The 17,496-nt window shown below is 47.6% G+C and overlaps 1 protein-coding gene across 1 annotated transcript in view; it reads right to left on the bottom strand.

The window, feature by feature from the left end:
- Positions 1-17,496, bottom strand: part of LOC121160537 (sterol 26-hydroxylase, mitochondrial) — a 34,925-nt gene that overhangs the window by 2,855 nt on the left and 14,574 nt on the right. Inside the window, exon 2 of the mRNA XM_040986411.1 lies at positions 1,968-2,158. Coding sequence (XP_040842345.1) covers positions 1,968-2,158 — 191 coding nt within the window. The remainder of the gene's footprint in view (positions 1-1,967; positions 2,159-17,496) is intronic.

Here is a 17,496-nt window from a genome sequence, read left to right as displayed (position 1 = left end):
GTGAACTCCCTCACTGATTAGGCAGGGATGCTCAGGTGGTGGGGGTGGAGCCGTGCTTCCTCCACGGGGTTTCATATTCGAGAGCTGTCTATCCTCACCTCCAGCTCTCCTCCAAGCCTGCTGCCTTTCCTACCCAAGCTAAGGATGAGTCCATGTTTTAGAGCTGCTTGTAGAGCAGGAAGTATACTATGGCCCGATTTTCAGAGGAAGAGAAGTCTGATATATCCACACAGCTCCTAGCATACTTCCAGATAAAGCAAGGAAGGACACACAGCAAGGGGTGGGTCTTGTGGCACTTCAGGTGAAGCTACTGCCTGCTTGAGACATCCACACCTTTCCTTGGGAGTCCTGGACTGAGTTGTGGGTGCCCAGCTTCAGCCTAGCTGAGTGTGGCACATGGAGGGTGAATGGTGGATGAGTGGAAGATTGTTCTTTCTCTCTCTCTGCCTTTCAAATAAAATGGGTAAAATGGGAAATAACTAAATGTATGTGTGTGCATGTATATTTGTAATATCTTTGGAAACTTGAAATAAACAACTGATCATGAAAAGGTCTACATCATATTCAGCTAAAATTCCACATCTGAGCTGTTAAATCATCTGACCTGACTACAATGTGGTAGCCAACTCTTGCCTTCAGAATCACACATCACATGAAAGGGTAGAAATCCTCTACTCTGCTCCCAAACTTCTAAAGAAAGGAGCCAAGAATTGTTTTAGTCTGGAAGCCACTAACCTGGGAAGCAATAACATAAAGGAAGAGGAAACACAACAGGAGAACAGATGTATGGACACGAAGATAGGTGGGACAGGCCCTCTGACGTGTCCAGCTCCTCTCCAACAGTGCTAAGCCTGAAGTCCCAGAGTACCAGAATCAGAGTGATCTATTCCACTACTTGCTTGACGGGCCACCTGACAAGTGATGGAAAAACCTTTGTAGGAGTGGGGTGATGATGCTGTGATGTAGCATGGTAAGCCTCAGGATGCAGCACTGGCATCCCATATGGGCATGGGTTTGCATCCTGACTGTTCCACTTCCAAGCCAGTTCCCTACTAATGTGCCTGGGAAAGCAACAGATGATGACCCAAGTACTCGAGCAATTGCATGCATTGGGAGACCCAGAGGAAGCTCCTGGCTGTAGGCCCCGGTCTCCCAAGGGTTAACTCCACAGCTTAGCCGGTTTCTCAAGGTGTAACAGGATGGGCAATCTTTACCTGATGCATTTAGCCCCTGGCTTGACTGCAAGTTCCCTCTTCTTTGCTTCCCCCTTTTTTAAGATGCCACCAGGTGAGCTTAGGAGTTGCTTGAGCATTGGGAAAGTTCTGGGAGGAGCTAAGCAGACTATAAAAATCGGGACCAACTTTGAGTAAAGGGCATTCTCTTTACAAGAATGACCCACTGTGTGTTGTCTCTTTTGTAACTCTAGTCCCTCCGCTAGGCTCTGGTAGTGGCGATGTGGGCATTGCTGACACCTGGCTCTTGTCTTTGAACCAGTCCAGCAACTTATCTCACCTTTCCCTACCAAAAACTTCCCAACTTTCTTAGACATATCAACGTTGACATGTGTGTGTCTCTCCTCTGTAACAAGCAGCTTCGAAAGTTACATCCAGCAATAAGCACGAATTGGGGAAATTATTGAAAAAAACTAAATTGAGCCTTCCCAAGTAACACAGTCGTGATTTTTCCTGATGATAAGCAAACATACTGCATTATGACTTGACTTTTTCTTCAACCACAACATAGAATGATGGATCTAGAACAGCCCAAGTGATACTTTGGGGATACTCTGGTCCAAGCCTCCTGTTTCACAGGTGAGAGACACAAGGGTGAAAGGCTAATTAGCATGCCTGGGCTTCAGTGGGTCTCAGCTGGAGCTTCTAGACTGAGCACTGGTCTCAGTGGAAGCAGGGAGGCCCTACCCCCTATCAGTCACTGACCATGCGCTGCCCCTTCCGACCCCGGCTCACGTGGTGAAGATCCCATAGCTGAAGCCACGCTGGTCACGGTGCTCCTTCCACAGCTTCATGTCGGTCCGCATAGGATGCTTGCTCTCCTGTCGCATCACCATCTCCATGAGCGGGGCACTGGCCAAGTTCACCAACTTCTGAGTCCCCGTGAAGGATATCCACATTGGACCAAACCTGGCCTTGTGGAGTATCTGAGGAGGGGATTCAATGAAGCTGAATTACTGAGGTCTGCCTGGGCATGTACTTCTGGATAGGAGATGTCATGGTGGGGTGTGGGATTGCCACACCAGGGCAAGGAGGCAAGCACAGGATGGCCAAGGTTCCCAAGGGAGAACCTTGAGAAAATGAGCACATGAGGAAGTGGTAGTTGGCAGCAAAGAATTATCCGGTGGCACTGGGGGAGGTGAGCCCCCTGGAGGAAGGAGGTGGGAAAACCAGCAGATGTGGTGAGCTGGGTATGCCCAGCTAGTTGCAGTCTAGCAATTTAGGAAAACTAAATTCTTTAGTTAAATGAGGTAGCAAACTCTGTCTGCTCAGCACTAAATTCTACCGCAGTTGGCTGTCAATGGGATGAAGGCAATGTCTAGATTATCAACAAGAAAAAAGAAAGACAATAAGACATTCCAGGAAAAACAAGAAGCTGGGTGATAAAATCAGAACCCATGTATGAATTAAACTATGTGGTATGATGTTTGAAATAACATAGTTCTCAAAGCCTTTATCTCAGAATTTCCTAAGCACCTCATAGTTGATACCCACAGCACCTACGAAGTTGACATGGCTACTGAAAAATGACAGAGAAAAAACAATATATTTTGATTCCCAAAAAGACAAATATCATTATGCTCTCTCTGACATAAGGCAACCTTCATGCAATACAAGGGAACTAGATATATAGATAAATATGTATATACCTATATTCTCATAGATGAACTGTATAATGGAGACTAGCAAACTGGGAAGTGAAGATAAATTGAAGTATATAGTTCTACTCCTAAATAGAAGGAAGACTCCCACTGCAACTGATATATTTTATCTTGACAGGGTCCAGCATGATAGCCTAGCAGCTAAAGTCCTTGCGTTGCATGCACCAGGATCCCATACGAGAGTCAGTTCATATCCTGGCAGCCCCGCTTCCCATCCAGCTCCCTGCTTGTGGCCTGGGAAAGCAGTAGAGAATGGCCCAAAGCCTTGGGGCCCTGCACCCATGCGTGGGAGACCCAGAAGAAGCTCTTGGCTCCCAGCTATGGATCACCTCAGTTCCAGCCGTTGCAGCCACTTGGGGAGTGAATCAGCGGATGAAAGATCTTCCTCCTTGTCCTCCTCTCAGTATAGCTAACTTTCCAATGACTTCCCAATCTATATCTTGACAATGGGATGCTGGACTTTCTACCATCGTCTATACCTACAATGCCATGATTCACTTAAATAACAGAATTTTGGACTTGTGACTGTTACTGAAGGACAATACTGTTGTAATAAATCAGTGAGCGATGGAGGGAGGTGTTACGGGGAATCAGTATGCCTATGGAACCGTATCGTGAAAAAATAATAGTAAAAAATGAAAAAAAAAATGCTTTGGCTTAGGGAAGGTAAAAAGGATCTGCATTCCTGTTAAACTAGGGTCTTCTTACTTGTTGAACTCTTCAGTTAGTGCAGCATTAAGCCCTGAGCTGCAGTGTGAGTTAAAAATATGTCATTTGTCTCACCCACCTTCCTCCATACCTGACCCTCCCCACCCTAATCAGAGACCTACTTGAGTAGCATCCTTCTCAACTATGTAAACAATATTAGAAAATAAGAAAATGTTTTAATAATAATAAAATATGCTATCTCAAAAACTGAAAAAGAAGGAAGGCAGGGTAGAAGGAAATGTCATTATATTCCTAAAACTGAATATGTGAACTACATTGAAACTGTTCTTTTTACTCACATCATATTAACATAAAAAATAAAGTATCAGATGGCTATAAAAAATAGAGAAAGATAAAAGGGATCTTATAAAATAAGATTGATGTTGAAAAAGTAATAAGAAGAAAGACCACAAGGCAAGGCTCGGGGCTGGGTAACGCTAGCGTCAAGTCCGACCTGTGAGTCACTGGGTACTTAGCAGCATTCTTGGCCTCTAACCTTCAGGACTCCAGACTCAGATGGGATAACCAAAAATGTTCCCAGAAGTAAGCAAAGTGATTCCCAGCATTTTTCCAACAAATCCCACCTCTTAATGTGACCTTCAGCTGTTTGCAAGGTGCAGTTCTTTAAGGAGGAATGTATCACTCTGAAGAAATGCTGATCTACTAGATTTCATTTCTCCCAAATTCAAATCAAATTGCTTTAACATTCTTCTCAGAATGTGGACAACACGTCTCTTGGAAGTGATAAACAGCCACTTCCAGGCAAATTTTATTTACTCTTTACACCAAGATTTGCTCTTCAAATGTTTGCCATGGGGGCCAACACAGTGGCTCAACAAGCTAATCCTCCACCTGCAAGCACCAGCATCCCTTATGGGCACTGGTTTGTGTCCCAGCTGCTCCACTTCTGATCCAGCTCCCTGATTAGGGCCTGGGAAACATCAGAGGATGGCTAAGGTCCTTTGGCTCAGGTCCTCGGGCCTCACCCACTTGGGAGACCCAGGAAAAGGCTCTTGGTTCTTGGCTTCAGGTTGGTTCAGCTCCAGCCATTGCAGCCACCTGGGGAATGAACTAGCAGACAGAAGATCTCTCTGTTTCTCCTTCTCTCTCTGTAAATCTTTCAAATAAATAAACAAATAAATCTTCTAATAAAAGTTTGCCATTATCTTAGAGCCGGCAGGGGAGAGGGCCAACTTCCAGCTTAAGAGACTGGTAAACAGTCATTCACTCAGGTGCCAGCACTTTCTCAGGACCCACAGCTCAAATGAGGCTATTTCCTCTGTGTTTCTGAAACATTTCCTCTTCTACCTATCCTTGCCCCTCTTCCTGACCCCTCTTTCTCCAAACTCTTCTGTTAGCATGCTTGGTGGAAGTCCCCAAAGCCCTGCTTATGTAAGAAGCTATTTTCGAAAGACACCAGAGGACTTGCTGAGAGATGTGTGCTGGATCTGTGAGAAGGACCATTAGGCTGTAACCCGATCTGGTGAGAAAGTTCTCAGATGGGCACTGCGGAAGAGCCCTCTGGCGGAAACCTTGCAGGAGGACTAAGCCTGCCAGCTCTCACCTCGAGGGGACTCCAGCAAGGCAGGGTGCTAACTTCATCCAGCATTCGTGTACTCTCAAGCTCATGTGCTGATGCTCCCTGGGGACAAAAAGTCCAGAAACACAGCAAGGAAGGACTTCTCAGTGTGTGCTCCCAGCTGTTGAGAACTTAATCACACAAGCTCCAGAACTGTTTGCTTATAATTCTGTGGATGTCTTATCTCTTCAAGGGGTATGGAGAAACCCCTGGGCAGGACCATGTTGTACTTCTTGATTACCTCCCACATTGCTAGACACGATGCAAAGCAAATGACAGATGCTCCACAAATATTTAGCATCTGTCAACAGATCGAGTGAAAAGATAAACAAGCTGCAGGACAAGGAGAGGAGTATGAGACAGACAGAGAGGGGGTGACGAAGATGATTTTCTGAAAACTGTACACAGTAGGTCCCTTAGAGTGGGTTTCAGTGCTTGTTTTGTTTTGCTTTTAATTTTTGCTTATTTGAAAGAACAACAAAGACAGAGAGCAGGGAAGAAATGCTGATTGCCTTTCCCAACAGCCCAGCTACATTAGGCCAAAGCCGGAGCCTAGAAAACCACCTGGCTCTCCCTTGTAGCTGGCAGGGAGCCAGGTGCTTGAACCATCATCTACTGCCTCCTAGAGTGTGCATAGCAGGTAGCTGGATCAGAAGCAGAGCAGGGACCTGGCCTAGGCATTCCAATACATGATTCAGGTGTCCCAAGCAGTGTCTTGACCACTGTACCCAACACATACCCCTCAATGAGGGTTTTTCAGAGCCTGGAAGAACACTATGAAGAGGTAAGAAATTGATCCCATTTACAGGCGCCTCTGCTATGGACTGAGTGTTGATTCTGACCCCAGTCCCTGGTGTGGCTGTATTTGGAAATGGGGCCACGAATGGAGTAAGCAGGGTTATACAAGGTCACCGGGGTGGGAGCACTGATGGGATCAGATTAGATCCTAATAAAAGGAGACACCAGAGGGACTGCTCGCTCCCTCCACACGCAGACATGGTGAGAAGAGGCCATGTGAGTTCACCAGGAAAAGGTGACTGCCAACAGCAGTATGTCTGGCAGGCGAGCCCTCACCAGGAACCACAGCACCAGCACACTGACCGGCACCTCCAGCCTCCAGCCCTGACAGCAGACATTTCTGGTGCCGGAAGCCATCAAGTCAGAGGCATTTTTATGCTGGCAGTCCAAGCAGACTGAGAGGCAGTGTCACCTTCAGCTGTCCCCAGGTAAACATGACTGGCTTCACCCAGCCTCCCAATGAACTCAGCACTGGGGAATGGGGAACACCCACCCGATGTTATCCCAGGGTCCATGATATGGAGCATGCTCTGAGGGTTCTGTGCAAGTGGTTTTAATAGTTCTAAAATGCTGTTGGTCTCGCCAATCTACGAATGAGAAAATCTTTTCAAGTTCTATTGACTGACATGGTCCACCTTAGAGCCTCCATTCACACAGATATGCGTTGTCAGCGCTTGGCTGGGGAAGTTTACCAATTTGTTCTGCCCTCCTTCCTCTGCTTTGGTACCAGATGTCCTGCACCATTTTAAGTGATTCATTGGAGGCGATGTGAGTTTCAGCCCTGAAATTATTTTTAAAACCCTGAAGTGTGTTGTCTTTCAAAACCTCCAGAGCCCCATTAAGAACCTGGCTGTGGACGAGAGAGGGAGAAGCCTGAGAAGAGAGAAAATAGAAAGGAGCCAGGCGATCATGCTTGTCTCATAAATCAAGGGGCAGGCAGCACAGGCTGTGTGCGTCTCTCCCTCTCTGAGAAGCACACCGGCAGGGCCCCTTTCTCTTGCACTGCCTGGAGTAGCATTTTCCTCCACAGCATGTTCGTGCTAAGCAGTTTCTCTCTCTCTCTCTCTCTTTTTCTCTCTCATTGTCTCTGTGATTTATTGTGTTTGTTTGAAGGGCAGAATGACAGAGAGGGAGAAACAGATCTTCCAGCTCCTGGTTCACTGGCTCACTCCCCAAACTGACAAAACAGCTGGAGCTGAGTCAGGCCGAAGCCAAGAGCCAAGAACTCCATCCGGGTCTCCTATGCGTGTCACAGCAGTCCAACTACCTGGGCCATCACCTGATGCTTTCCCAGGCATATTGCAGGGAGCTAGGTCAGAAGTGGAGCAGCTGGGGATTTGAACCAGCGCTCTAGCGTGGGAAGACAGCACCACGAGCAACAGCTTGGTGCACTGTACCTCCATGTCAGCAGTCCATCTACCCCTCCAGCAGCTTTCTAAAAGAATTAGGAGAGAAACAGGAGGGCTTCCTGGCTTTTGACAAGGTGCCAGCATAGGGTTCCCAAAGCAGCAGCAGGAACCTATGCCTGCTGAGACACAGGCAGAAGCTCTACAAACTAGCAAGAACTGGAAATAGGCTACAGTACAGACATAATGATCACTGGGCAGAGAGAATGAGTGTTGGAAGAACAGTTAGTTGTTTCTTAGTATCTCAGCCTGACTTTAAATGAGAGAACAGATGGACAAATGTCACAAAGTAACTAGCTGATTCTGTAGAACCTGCTTCTAGGGCCACAGTGGCCTAAAGAGTGATTTTTGGAGCTAGTGTTGTGGTATAGTATGCTAAGCTTCTACCTGTAATGCCAGCATCCCATATGGGCACTGGTTCAAGTCCTACTTGTCTCACTCCCAATCTAGCTCCCTGTGTTTGGCCTGAGAAAACAGCAGAGGATGAGTCAAGTCCTTGGGCCTCTGTGTCCACATGGGAGACATAGAAGCAGTTCCTGACTTCTCATTTCAGATCAGCTGAGCTCCAGCCAATGTGGCCACTGGGGAATGAACCAGGAGGGTGGAAGATCTCTGTCTCTCTCCCCTTCTCTCTGTAACTCTTTCAAATAAAAATAAATCTTTTTAAAAAGGGAGTGCTGGGCCCAGCGCGGTGGTGCAGTGGTTAAGGTCCTCGCCTTGCACGCCCGGGATCCCATATGGGTGCCGGTTCTAATCCCGGCAGCCCCGCTTCCCATCCAGCTCCCTGCCTGTAGCCCGGGAAAGCAGTCGAGGACGGCCCAAAGCTTTGGGACCCTCCACCCGCGTGGGAGACCCGGAAGAGGCTCCTGGCTTCGGACTGGCATAGTATCGGCCGTTGTGCTCACTTGGGGAGTGAATCATCGGATGGAAGATCTTCCTCTCTGTCTCTCCTCTCTGTATACCCGCCCTTCCAAAAAAAAAAAAATAATAATAATAAATCTTTAAAAAAAAAAAAAGGGGAGTGCCTTAAGTGGGAATTAGTAAAAGTCCCTATGCAGAGGGTGAACTGTGGGTAGAGCACAGCCAGGTCCACAGTGTGGGACGCAGCAGGCGCCCCTCCCTGCTTCCTGGGTCAGGCACCTGTGCCCTGCAGCCCTCACACCAGACACAGAAATTAACCCCAGATGGGCTCAAGATTTCAACAGAAACCACAGAAAACTAGGAAGAGCATACAGATGAATAGATTATTTATACAGTCTTGCTATAGGGTTTTGTAATGCCACACCCAAACTCAAGGAGCACATGATAAAGACTGATTTGATGACACAAAATTATAAAGAGAACAACTCAGAACAGTTGTGTGCCATAGAATGATGTTTTAGTCCAGGAGAGACTGCATACGTGGCGCCGGCCCCATAAGCTCTGCACAATAAGGAAACCTCCTAAAGACACTCTCTCGGAATGCATTCCATTGGTAAATGACCACAGTCTGCACCCTGTAGGATCGACAGTGAATGATTTTGCTATATAGTCAGGAAGCTAGGGCCCGGCATGATAACTTAGCAGCTAAAGTCCTTGCCTTGCATGTGCTTGGATCCTATGTGGGTACTGGTTTGTGTCCTGGCTGCTCCACTTCCCATCCAGCTCCCTGCTTGTGGCCTGGGAAAGCAGTTAAAGATGGTCCAAAGCCTTGGGACCCTGCACCCACGTGGGAGACCCAGAAGAGGCTCCTATTTCCTAGCTTCAGATCACCTCAGCTCTAGCCATTGCGACCTTTTGGGGGAGTGAATCAGCAGATGGAAGATCTTCCCTTCTGTATCACCTTCTCTCTGTAAATCTAACTTTTCAAGAAAAATAAATAAATATTAAAAGAAAATCAGAAAGCTAAAAGTCATATGAAAAGGAGTGTCTGTTAATGGGGCAAGCGAAGCATTGTGGTACAGAGGGTTAAACAACTGCCTGAGACCTGCATTCCATATTGGAGTGCCTAAGACACTAGTGTCTGCCAGAGGCCGCAGATGACCATTGAAGTACTTGGATTCCTGCCACCCACCTGGAAAACCCAGATGGAATTTCTGATTCCTACCTATACCCTGGCCAAGCCTGGGGAGTAAATCAGGAGATGGAAGCGTGTTCTCTCTCTCTCTCTCTCTCTCCCTGTCTATGTCTCATATAATGTTTTAAATATAAAAATATTATGGGGAGAGGTTGGGGGAACCCAAGAGCCTAAGAAGTGGTGTCATAAAATGAAATGTAATAAAAAATAAATAAATATTTTTGAGATTTTTTTTTATTTATTTGAAAGGCGGGGTTACAGAGAAGAGAGAGAGGGAGAGATTTCATCCATTGAGTCACTCCCCATTGCCCATAGCAGCCATGGCCAAAGCTAAGAGCCCAGAGTTTCTTCCAGGTCCCCCACATGGGTGCAGGGCCCCAGGCACTCGGGCCATCTCCTGCTGCTTTTTCCAGGCACATTAGCAGGGAGCTGGATTGAAGTGGAGCAGCTGGGGATCAAACCAGTTGGATACCTGTATCACAGGCTGAGGCTTAACTTGCTACATCACAACATCAGTCCCAAGAAAAAAACATTTTCTTAAAAAACAATTTTTTTTTTTTATTGCAAAGACAGATTAGACTTATGGAGATAAGGAGAGACAGAGAGAAAGATCTTCTATTCATTGGCTCTTAACCAAAGTGGCCACAACTGCCAGAGTTGAGGTGATCTGAAGCCAGGAGCTTCATCCAGGTCCCCCATATGGATGCAGGGTCCCAAGGCTTTGGGCCATCCTCTACTGCTTTCCCAGGCTACAAGCAGGGAGCTGGATAGGAAGTAGAGCAGCCAGGACACAAACCAGTGCCCTATGGGGTCCTAGTGCATGCAAGACTTTGCACTGGGCCCAAGAAAAAATATTTTTAAGGTGATTTTAATAGAAAAAAAGAATCTGTGTCCTTGTGATGTGCTTCATCTCAGTCAGAGCTGTCATTCACAACAGGTGGCATCAGATAAGGGGTCAGAAACTGCTTAGCAGGGGATTTTCTCCTGGTTACAGCCTCCAGCAGGCTGTGTGACTTTGTCATGCATGGCACCCTGATGACCTTCACCAAGGCCTGGATCCAAGCTTCCCTGGGCCTCAATGACTGATTGCCCTAGGAGCCTTCCAACACATGAAAGATCAGGAGATCTGTGAGAGGAACTGCCAGGAGGCCACCTTCCACTGCCCCTAGCGCCACCTTCCCTGCGAGCTGTCTTGAAGCAGCTTCTCACCATCCCCTAGTTCTGACGAGATGCAGGCTGTCTGCCTCGTTTCCCAAGGAGAGTGGCAGGAGCTGAAGCCCTGCAGCTGGGGAGGATCAGGAGAGGACTCCCCATGATTGGGGTAACCTGTAACTCATGTTGCAGTCAGCTCTCCCATTGTGTTTGGGGCTGTGCTTTCCAGAGTGTGGGACAAGCATCGTAGGAGCCGGTACCCCTGACTAATCTCCCCTTTGTATTGTCAGCATGCTTGTCATAATCATTCTAAGTTGTAATGGCTTGTGGTATCTTCAGCAGCAGAATCTGTCAGGCTGGGCCTTGGGCTTGTTTACCACATGTGAATTTGGCTTAAGGCTCAATGTGCAGCTGGTGAAGTTACAATGCCCTTTTTGAAGGCACAGGGCCACATGGGCCAGTTTAGAAAGTGAAAGATTCTTGGCATCTGGCAGCACTCATGCTCTTGTTTAGATGGTGTGGGCAGTGGACTCCTCCCACCAGGAACTTGGCCCTGGCCAGGAGAGAAGACAGCAATCTCCAACCATCTAGTAGGCTGAGGGAGCAAGGATGTTCCAATAGGGCCACTCATTATGCCACTGAGGTGTGAAACCAACCACACAGTTGGACTGCTGCCTCAGATGGTTGTGAAAAGCTCACTGTTGACACTGAGCGAGCAACCATTTAAAAGCCAAAGTAGCTAATGCTGCACCTGCTGAAGGTGGGGCTCCTCTGACCTGCCCCTCCTTCCAATTCCAGCCTGGGGGTTCCTACAGTATCTCCTCAAGTGTCTGTGGTTGTAAAAGCCCCATATGTCTCTGGGACTTTGTTTAAACCTTAGCCTACTAAGTTGAGACAAGAACTTGGAGTGAAGCAAGAACAGCAGGGAAGGTGTTTCTGTGACAGGCATGTGTGTGACACCTTCTGGGTGCTGTTTTCAGAGCTGACCCTGAGAGCAACACAGTCACAGGGTCCCTTTGGAAAGAAAACAGTAAAACCCTCAAGGCTGACCAGTGAGGCATGGAACAGCATCTGGGCAGGCAATGGCAGATCTGGATGCTGTGGAAATCCAGTCACAAGAGGGAGAGGTAAGCTTTAGCCATTGTCCCTAAGAATTCCAATGACTTGTGCTACTTCTAGTTAAAAGGGAGAGGGTGCCATAAAGTCGGCATTACATGGTCCTCACCCATCTCGATTGGCCTTGACCATGAGTAGGATACACAACACTCCCTGGTCATTAAGACAGTCAGTTCCCTAGAGATGGACAAAGGTCTCTTCCCACACCCTGGTGATAACTCAAACAAACAGGAAAAATAGGTCAACAGTGACTCCTGTGAGAGTCCACCTTCAAGCACCGGCATCCCATATGGGCCGTGGTTCATGCCTGGCTGCTCCACTTCCCATCTAGGTCTCTGCTTGTGGTCTGGGAAGACAGTGGAGGATGGCCCCTGAACCAGACCACCAGATGCCCAAGAGACCTGAGTCTCATACATTCTTAGCAGACTGAGAGTACTGGCAGGAAGCAGTCTTCCTGATGAGACTGCAGTGGCCTCGTCCGGACAAGCGTGACTGGGGACATGTGGCAACTCACCGTCACTCCTTCCTCTTTTAGTGCTTGTGGCCTAAGCATGTCTGAGTACAGTTTTGTTATGTTCCTTTTTTTGTTGCTGTTATTAAATCTGTTTGTTTACTAATATCGGTTCCTTTAATTCATGTTTGCTATGCTATTACCATAAAACCTAGTGGTTGCTATCCAAATTCCTTGTGATCTGTCTTTAAGATTTATTTAATTTTATTGGAAAGGCAGATAGATATACAGAAAGAAAGATACAGAATGATCTTTCATCCGCTGACTCACCACCAAAGTGGCCGCAATGGCTGGAGCTGAGCCGATCGGAAGCCAACAGCCAAGAGCTTCCTCTGGGTCCCTCACGCAAATTGCACAGTCCCAAGGCCTTGGTCCATCCTCAACTGCTTTCCCAGGCCGCAAGCAGGGAGCTGCATGGCAAGTGAAGTAGCAGGGACACGAACCAGTGCCCATATGGAACCCCAGCCACTAGACCATCATTGCAGGCCCATGATCTATCTTTAGAGGGGCTTGTGTGCTATTGCTTAGTTAACAAGTAATTCACCTGCCTGCCTTGCCAAAGTTTTCATCTAAAGTGCCCAGAAAAACTCAATAAAGCATGTATTGGTTCATTTGCCTTTGCATCTCCTGTGTCCTGATTCTTCTCAGTGCAGTTGTCACACCCTGAGTCCAGGTCCCCCCAGAAGGACCTCCTCACAAAGTGATCAAGGTGGGGGAGGAGTGCTGTGGCACAGTGGGTTAAGCCATATCGTTTGACACCACAATCCCATATGAATATTGATGCGAGACCCAGCTGCACCACTTCCGAATCCATCTCCCTGTTAACACATCTGGGAAAATAGCAGATGAGCGGCCAAGTACTTGGGCCCCTGCTGTCCACACAGAAGATCTGGATGGAGTTTCAGGTTCCTAGCTTCAGCCTGGCTCAGCCTCAGCCATTGTTGACCACTCAGGGAGTGAACCAGCAGGTGGAAGATTTCTCTCTCTCTCTCTGCTAAACAAAGCAGTGATAAGGAATTGCTGTGCGGGTCTCACATACTGTAGCCTTCCACAGAGCTAAGCTTCCATCTTTTGAATACCACCACCAGGGAAAACAAGAAGGGCAGCAATAACCCCCTTGTGGGCAGTGTAACCTGACCTGGATTTATAATGGACAATGTAATACCCAAGTCATGAGCTAGTCACTCATGGTCAGACTGACTAGCTTGCTCAATGGTACTAGCGGGCTTCTGGGTTGTCCAATCCTAAGGCAGGCATTTGACCCAGCAGCTGAGATGCCAGTTAGGATGTCTGCATTCCATAGCAAAGTGCTGGGTTTAATGCCTGGTTCTGGCTCCTGACTCCAACCTTCTGCTAATGCAATCCTGGCAGGCAGCGGTGATATCTCGAACACCCATGCAGGAAACGTGGCTTTAGTTCCTCACTCCCAGATTTGGCCTGGTACAGCCTAGTTATTGTGGGCACCCTGTAAGGCACTCATTTTCTGCGGGAGTCCGTCAGTCTGTAGCACTGTTTCAGGGCTACCAACGCCACTGAATACTTAGACTAAAGATCTACTGACAGCCCAGATTGACCCTGGTCATTTTACACTGCTATGGAAAAACATCATAGACTGGGAACAGGGGAGGGGCAGAGGGGACTCATGAACAACAGAGATTTATGTCTTGCTCTTCTTGAGGCTGAAAGTCCAAGATCAATGCACGAGCAGACTCAATGTGAGAGCCAGCTTTCAGGTCCCCAGGCAAAGCCTTCTGGCTTGGGTGGAAGGGAAAAGGTGTCGGGTCCTCCTGGTTGAGGGTATGCAGACTCAGCTTTCACAACTTAGTGGCCTCTCTGAGACCCCCACCTGCTAACAGTACCACCTTGGGGATTGGGTTCCAGGAGGGAGATTTGGGGGTCACATGGTATTCAGTCTAAAGGATCTTATGGACCTCTGGTGCCAGGACTCCTCAAAGAGGAATGATGCAAAGAAGTAAGCCAAGCAGGGAATGGAGTAGTCACCCCCTAGATGAGCTGATTCAGATCCAGGGGCTGAGTCAGCAACTTGGGTCTCTTGGGGGTTTCAGTACATGCAGGGCCTTGACCATTCCTTGGCCTGGTTCATATGTGGATCAGTTAAGCAAAAGGCCTGTGTTGTACACTGATGCTGTTTAAAACTAGCATAGAGGGGCTAACACTGAGGCTCAACAAGCTAATCCTCCACCTTCAAGCACTGGCATTCCATATGGGCCGTGGTTCATGCATGGCTGTTCTACTTCCTATCTAGGTCCCTGCTTGTGATCTGGGAAGACAGTAAAGGATGGCCCAATGCCTTGGGACCCTGTACCCATGTGGGAGACGTGGATGAAGCTCCTGGTCCTGGACTACAAATAGGGCAATTCTTCATTTATGCACAATTTTTAATGCCAAGATCAGGGAGGTGGGATTGGCTGCAAAAGTCCCAAACCACACAACTAGCTCTTCTTGTTCTTTTCTTTTCCACACCTCAGACAAGCAGGCCATCAGCATTTGCAAATAGCAAAAAGAGAAAAGATATGAACAACTAGGACTTGGTATTGCCTTTGTCATCAGTGATGTGAGTTGGCCTTGGGCAATCAGGATTAATGATGACAATAATCATGGACATAAAGTGATAACTCTAAGGACACATCAGGGGATGAAGATGTTCCAGGGCCCAGCGACATGGTCTAGCAGCTAAAGTCCTCGCCTTGCACGCCCAGAATCCCATATGGGCACCGGTTCTAATCCTGGAAGCTCCACTTGCCATCCAGCTCCCTGCTTGTGGCCTGGGAAAGCAGTCAAGGACAGCCCAAAGCTTTGGGACCCTGCACCTGTGTGGGAGACCCAGAAGAGGTTCCTGGTTCCTGGCTTTAGATCAGTGCAGCACTGGCCATTGCGCTCATTTAGGGAGTGAACCATCAGACGGAAGATCTTCCTCTCTGTCTCTCCTTCTCTCTATATATCTGACTTTGTAATAAAAATAAATAAATCTTTAAAAAAAAAAAAGATGTTCTCCATTCCTATATAAGGTGTACAAGGAAAACGCTACCAAGTCATCTTGGGACAAACCAGGGCACACAAGTGACAAGACGTGAGGATGACAGGTTAGGGTTGGGGTATACAGTGACTACTTAGGGACTGCTCACACTGGTGCTATGCCTAAGGAAAGAGACCCACTCTGGCTCAGGCAACATCAAATATCAACTCCAGGAAGTCAGGAGTGAAGGGAGATACCACCGATTTCTGCGTCTCCACAGAGATGACCCAGACAGCTGCTACCACTCTCAGCTTTACTGCCAGCTGCAGTATAATGTGAACCTAAGAATTCTGGAGACATCCCATCAGCCGCTGGCTTCACGGAGGTTCGGCCTCCACATAGATGACCCAAGATCAGCTTTCTGGATACTGATTTGTTCTCTCTGGTTTCTCTCCATTCCTGTTGGGCCTTTTTTGTTACGTATGTCACAAGTTGTCCCAAAGCTGTCAGCATGTTCCTATAGGTCAACAAGGGAGGCTTAGCTACCCGCCACACTCCACGGAGGCCTGCCCAACCTACAGGGAGTTGTGACTGGACACACTGTCCCCCAGTCTTGCCCAAGACAAACAGAACACAACTCCACAGTCAGCTCCAGTCAGTCTGATACAGGTGACCTATGCTCCTGAGAAATCCTAGTAGAACAGATCAAAGGGGATAGAATTGGAGGAAACCAACTCTGCCAACCTTGCAAATGTGCATGCGTGAAAATATTTGAGCCACACTGGCTGGGTCTTGGCAAAGTGCTATGGTCCTCCTGGACTGGAAAGGGAAGGAGGTGGGTAAACAGCTGCAATGAAGCCACTTCCCATTTCCTCCTTGTTTCACTGAGGGTTGGGGGACTACCATAAGACAGTACCTCATGAACTCCTTCCCACATTGTAACCAGGACTTTCTGCTCCAGGTCCCTTGGCACATGATGAATGACTACAACATCTGGGGCTGAATCAGGCCAATGCCAGGAGCTACACCATCTGGATCTCCTGTGGGTAGCAGAAAGTCCCATGGCTGAGACACCATCTGCTCTCTCTCAAGGAGCAGTAATAGGAAGCTGGATCAGAAGCAGAGTTGCCAAGTTGAGACTTGAACCCAGGTGATCTGAGATAGAATGCAGGTGTCCCAAGCAAGGAGTATAACTTACTGTGCTACAACACCCGCTACCCATCAGACTTCCCTCTTGGCTAAATATGGTCTTTTTGGATGTATGAGACAAGGACCCTAGAAACTTAGTACCTTTAGCTTATTCTGCTTTTCATTTTTTAAGATTTTATTTTTATTATAAAGGCAATGTACAGAAAGAAGGACAGGGAGAAACATTTTGCATCCACTGGTTCACTTCCCCAAGTGATCACAATGGCCAGAGCTAAGCTAATCTGAAGCCAGGAGCCTCTTTCAAGTTTCCTATATGGCGCTGGGTGCCAAGGACTTGGGCCATCATCTTTTGCTTTCCCAGGCCACAAGCAGGGAGCTGGATGGGAAGTGGAGCAACCAGGACACAGACTGGTGACCATATGGGATCCCAGCACATACAAAGGAGGATTAGCCAGTTGGGCTATTGCTCTGGGCCATGTTTTTCACTGTCTATTTAAGTAACAAAGCTGTTTAAATCTAAAAGACACTGTGGTATCTTTCGGTTGAATCTGTTGAGCCTTAGCCCATGACTTTATATCCTCATCGGTTAAAAAAAGGAATTATGCATTATTGGTCCCAAAGGTACACAGTGATGAGCCTTTATGTTAAGGGTAGATAATTCGGGACCGGTGATGTGGTATAATGGGTAAAGCAACAGCCTGCAGTGTTGGCATCCCATATGGACAATGGTTTGAGTCCTGGCTGCTCCACTTCCCACGGGAGATCCAAAATCTCCTGGCTCCCACCTATTGTTGGCCACCAGTTGTTTCAGCTGCTTTAGCCATCTGGATAGTAAACCAGAAGATGAAGGCGCTCGCTCTCTCTCTCTCTCTCTCTCTCTCTCTAACTCTGCCTTTCAAGTAAATAACAAAATCTTTGAAAAAAATGGACATATCGGGGACCCTAGGATGACATCAGGTGACTGTCCCCAAACCTTGGTACTGATGTGTTTAGGATGCTGGGTTTGCCTTCCCACTTCTCTCTCCCCTTCCCTCAAATACAGAAAGAAGAAAAAGAAAATTAAAAATAGTCTCAATCCACCTTCCCCTGTTCCTTGATGCTAATCAGTGGTCCACATGGGCATGTACCCTTCTCAACTACCTAGTCATCAT

This window comes from Ochotona curzoniae, unplaced genomic scaffold (genome assembly GCF_017591425.1).
Source record: "Ochotona curzoniae isolate NIBS_2020 unplaced genomic scaffold, NIBS_Ocur_1.0 contig_4514, whole genome shotgun sequence".
Lineage (NCBI taxonomy): Eukaryota > Metazoa > Chordata > Mammalia > Lagomorpha > Ochotonidae > Ochotona > Ochotona curzoniae.
This window is presented reverse-complemented; position numbering and strand designations above follow the sequence as displayed.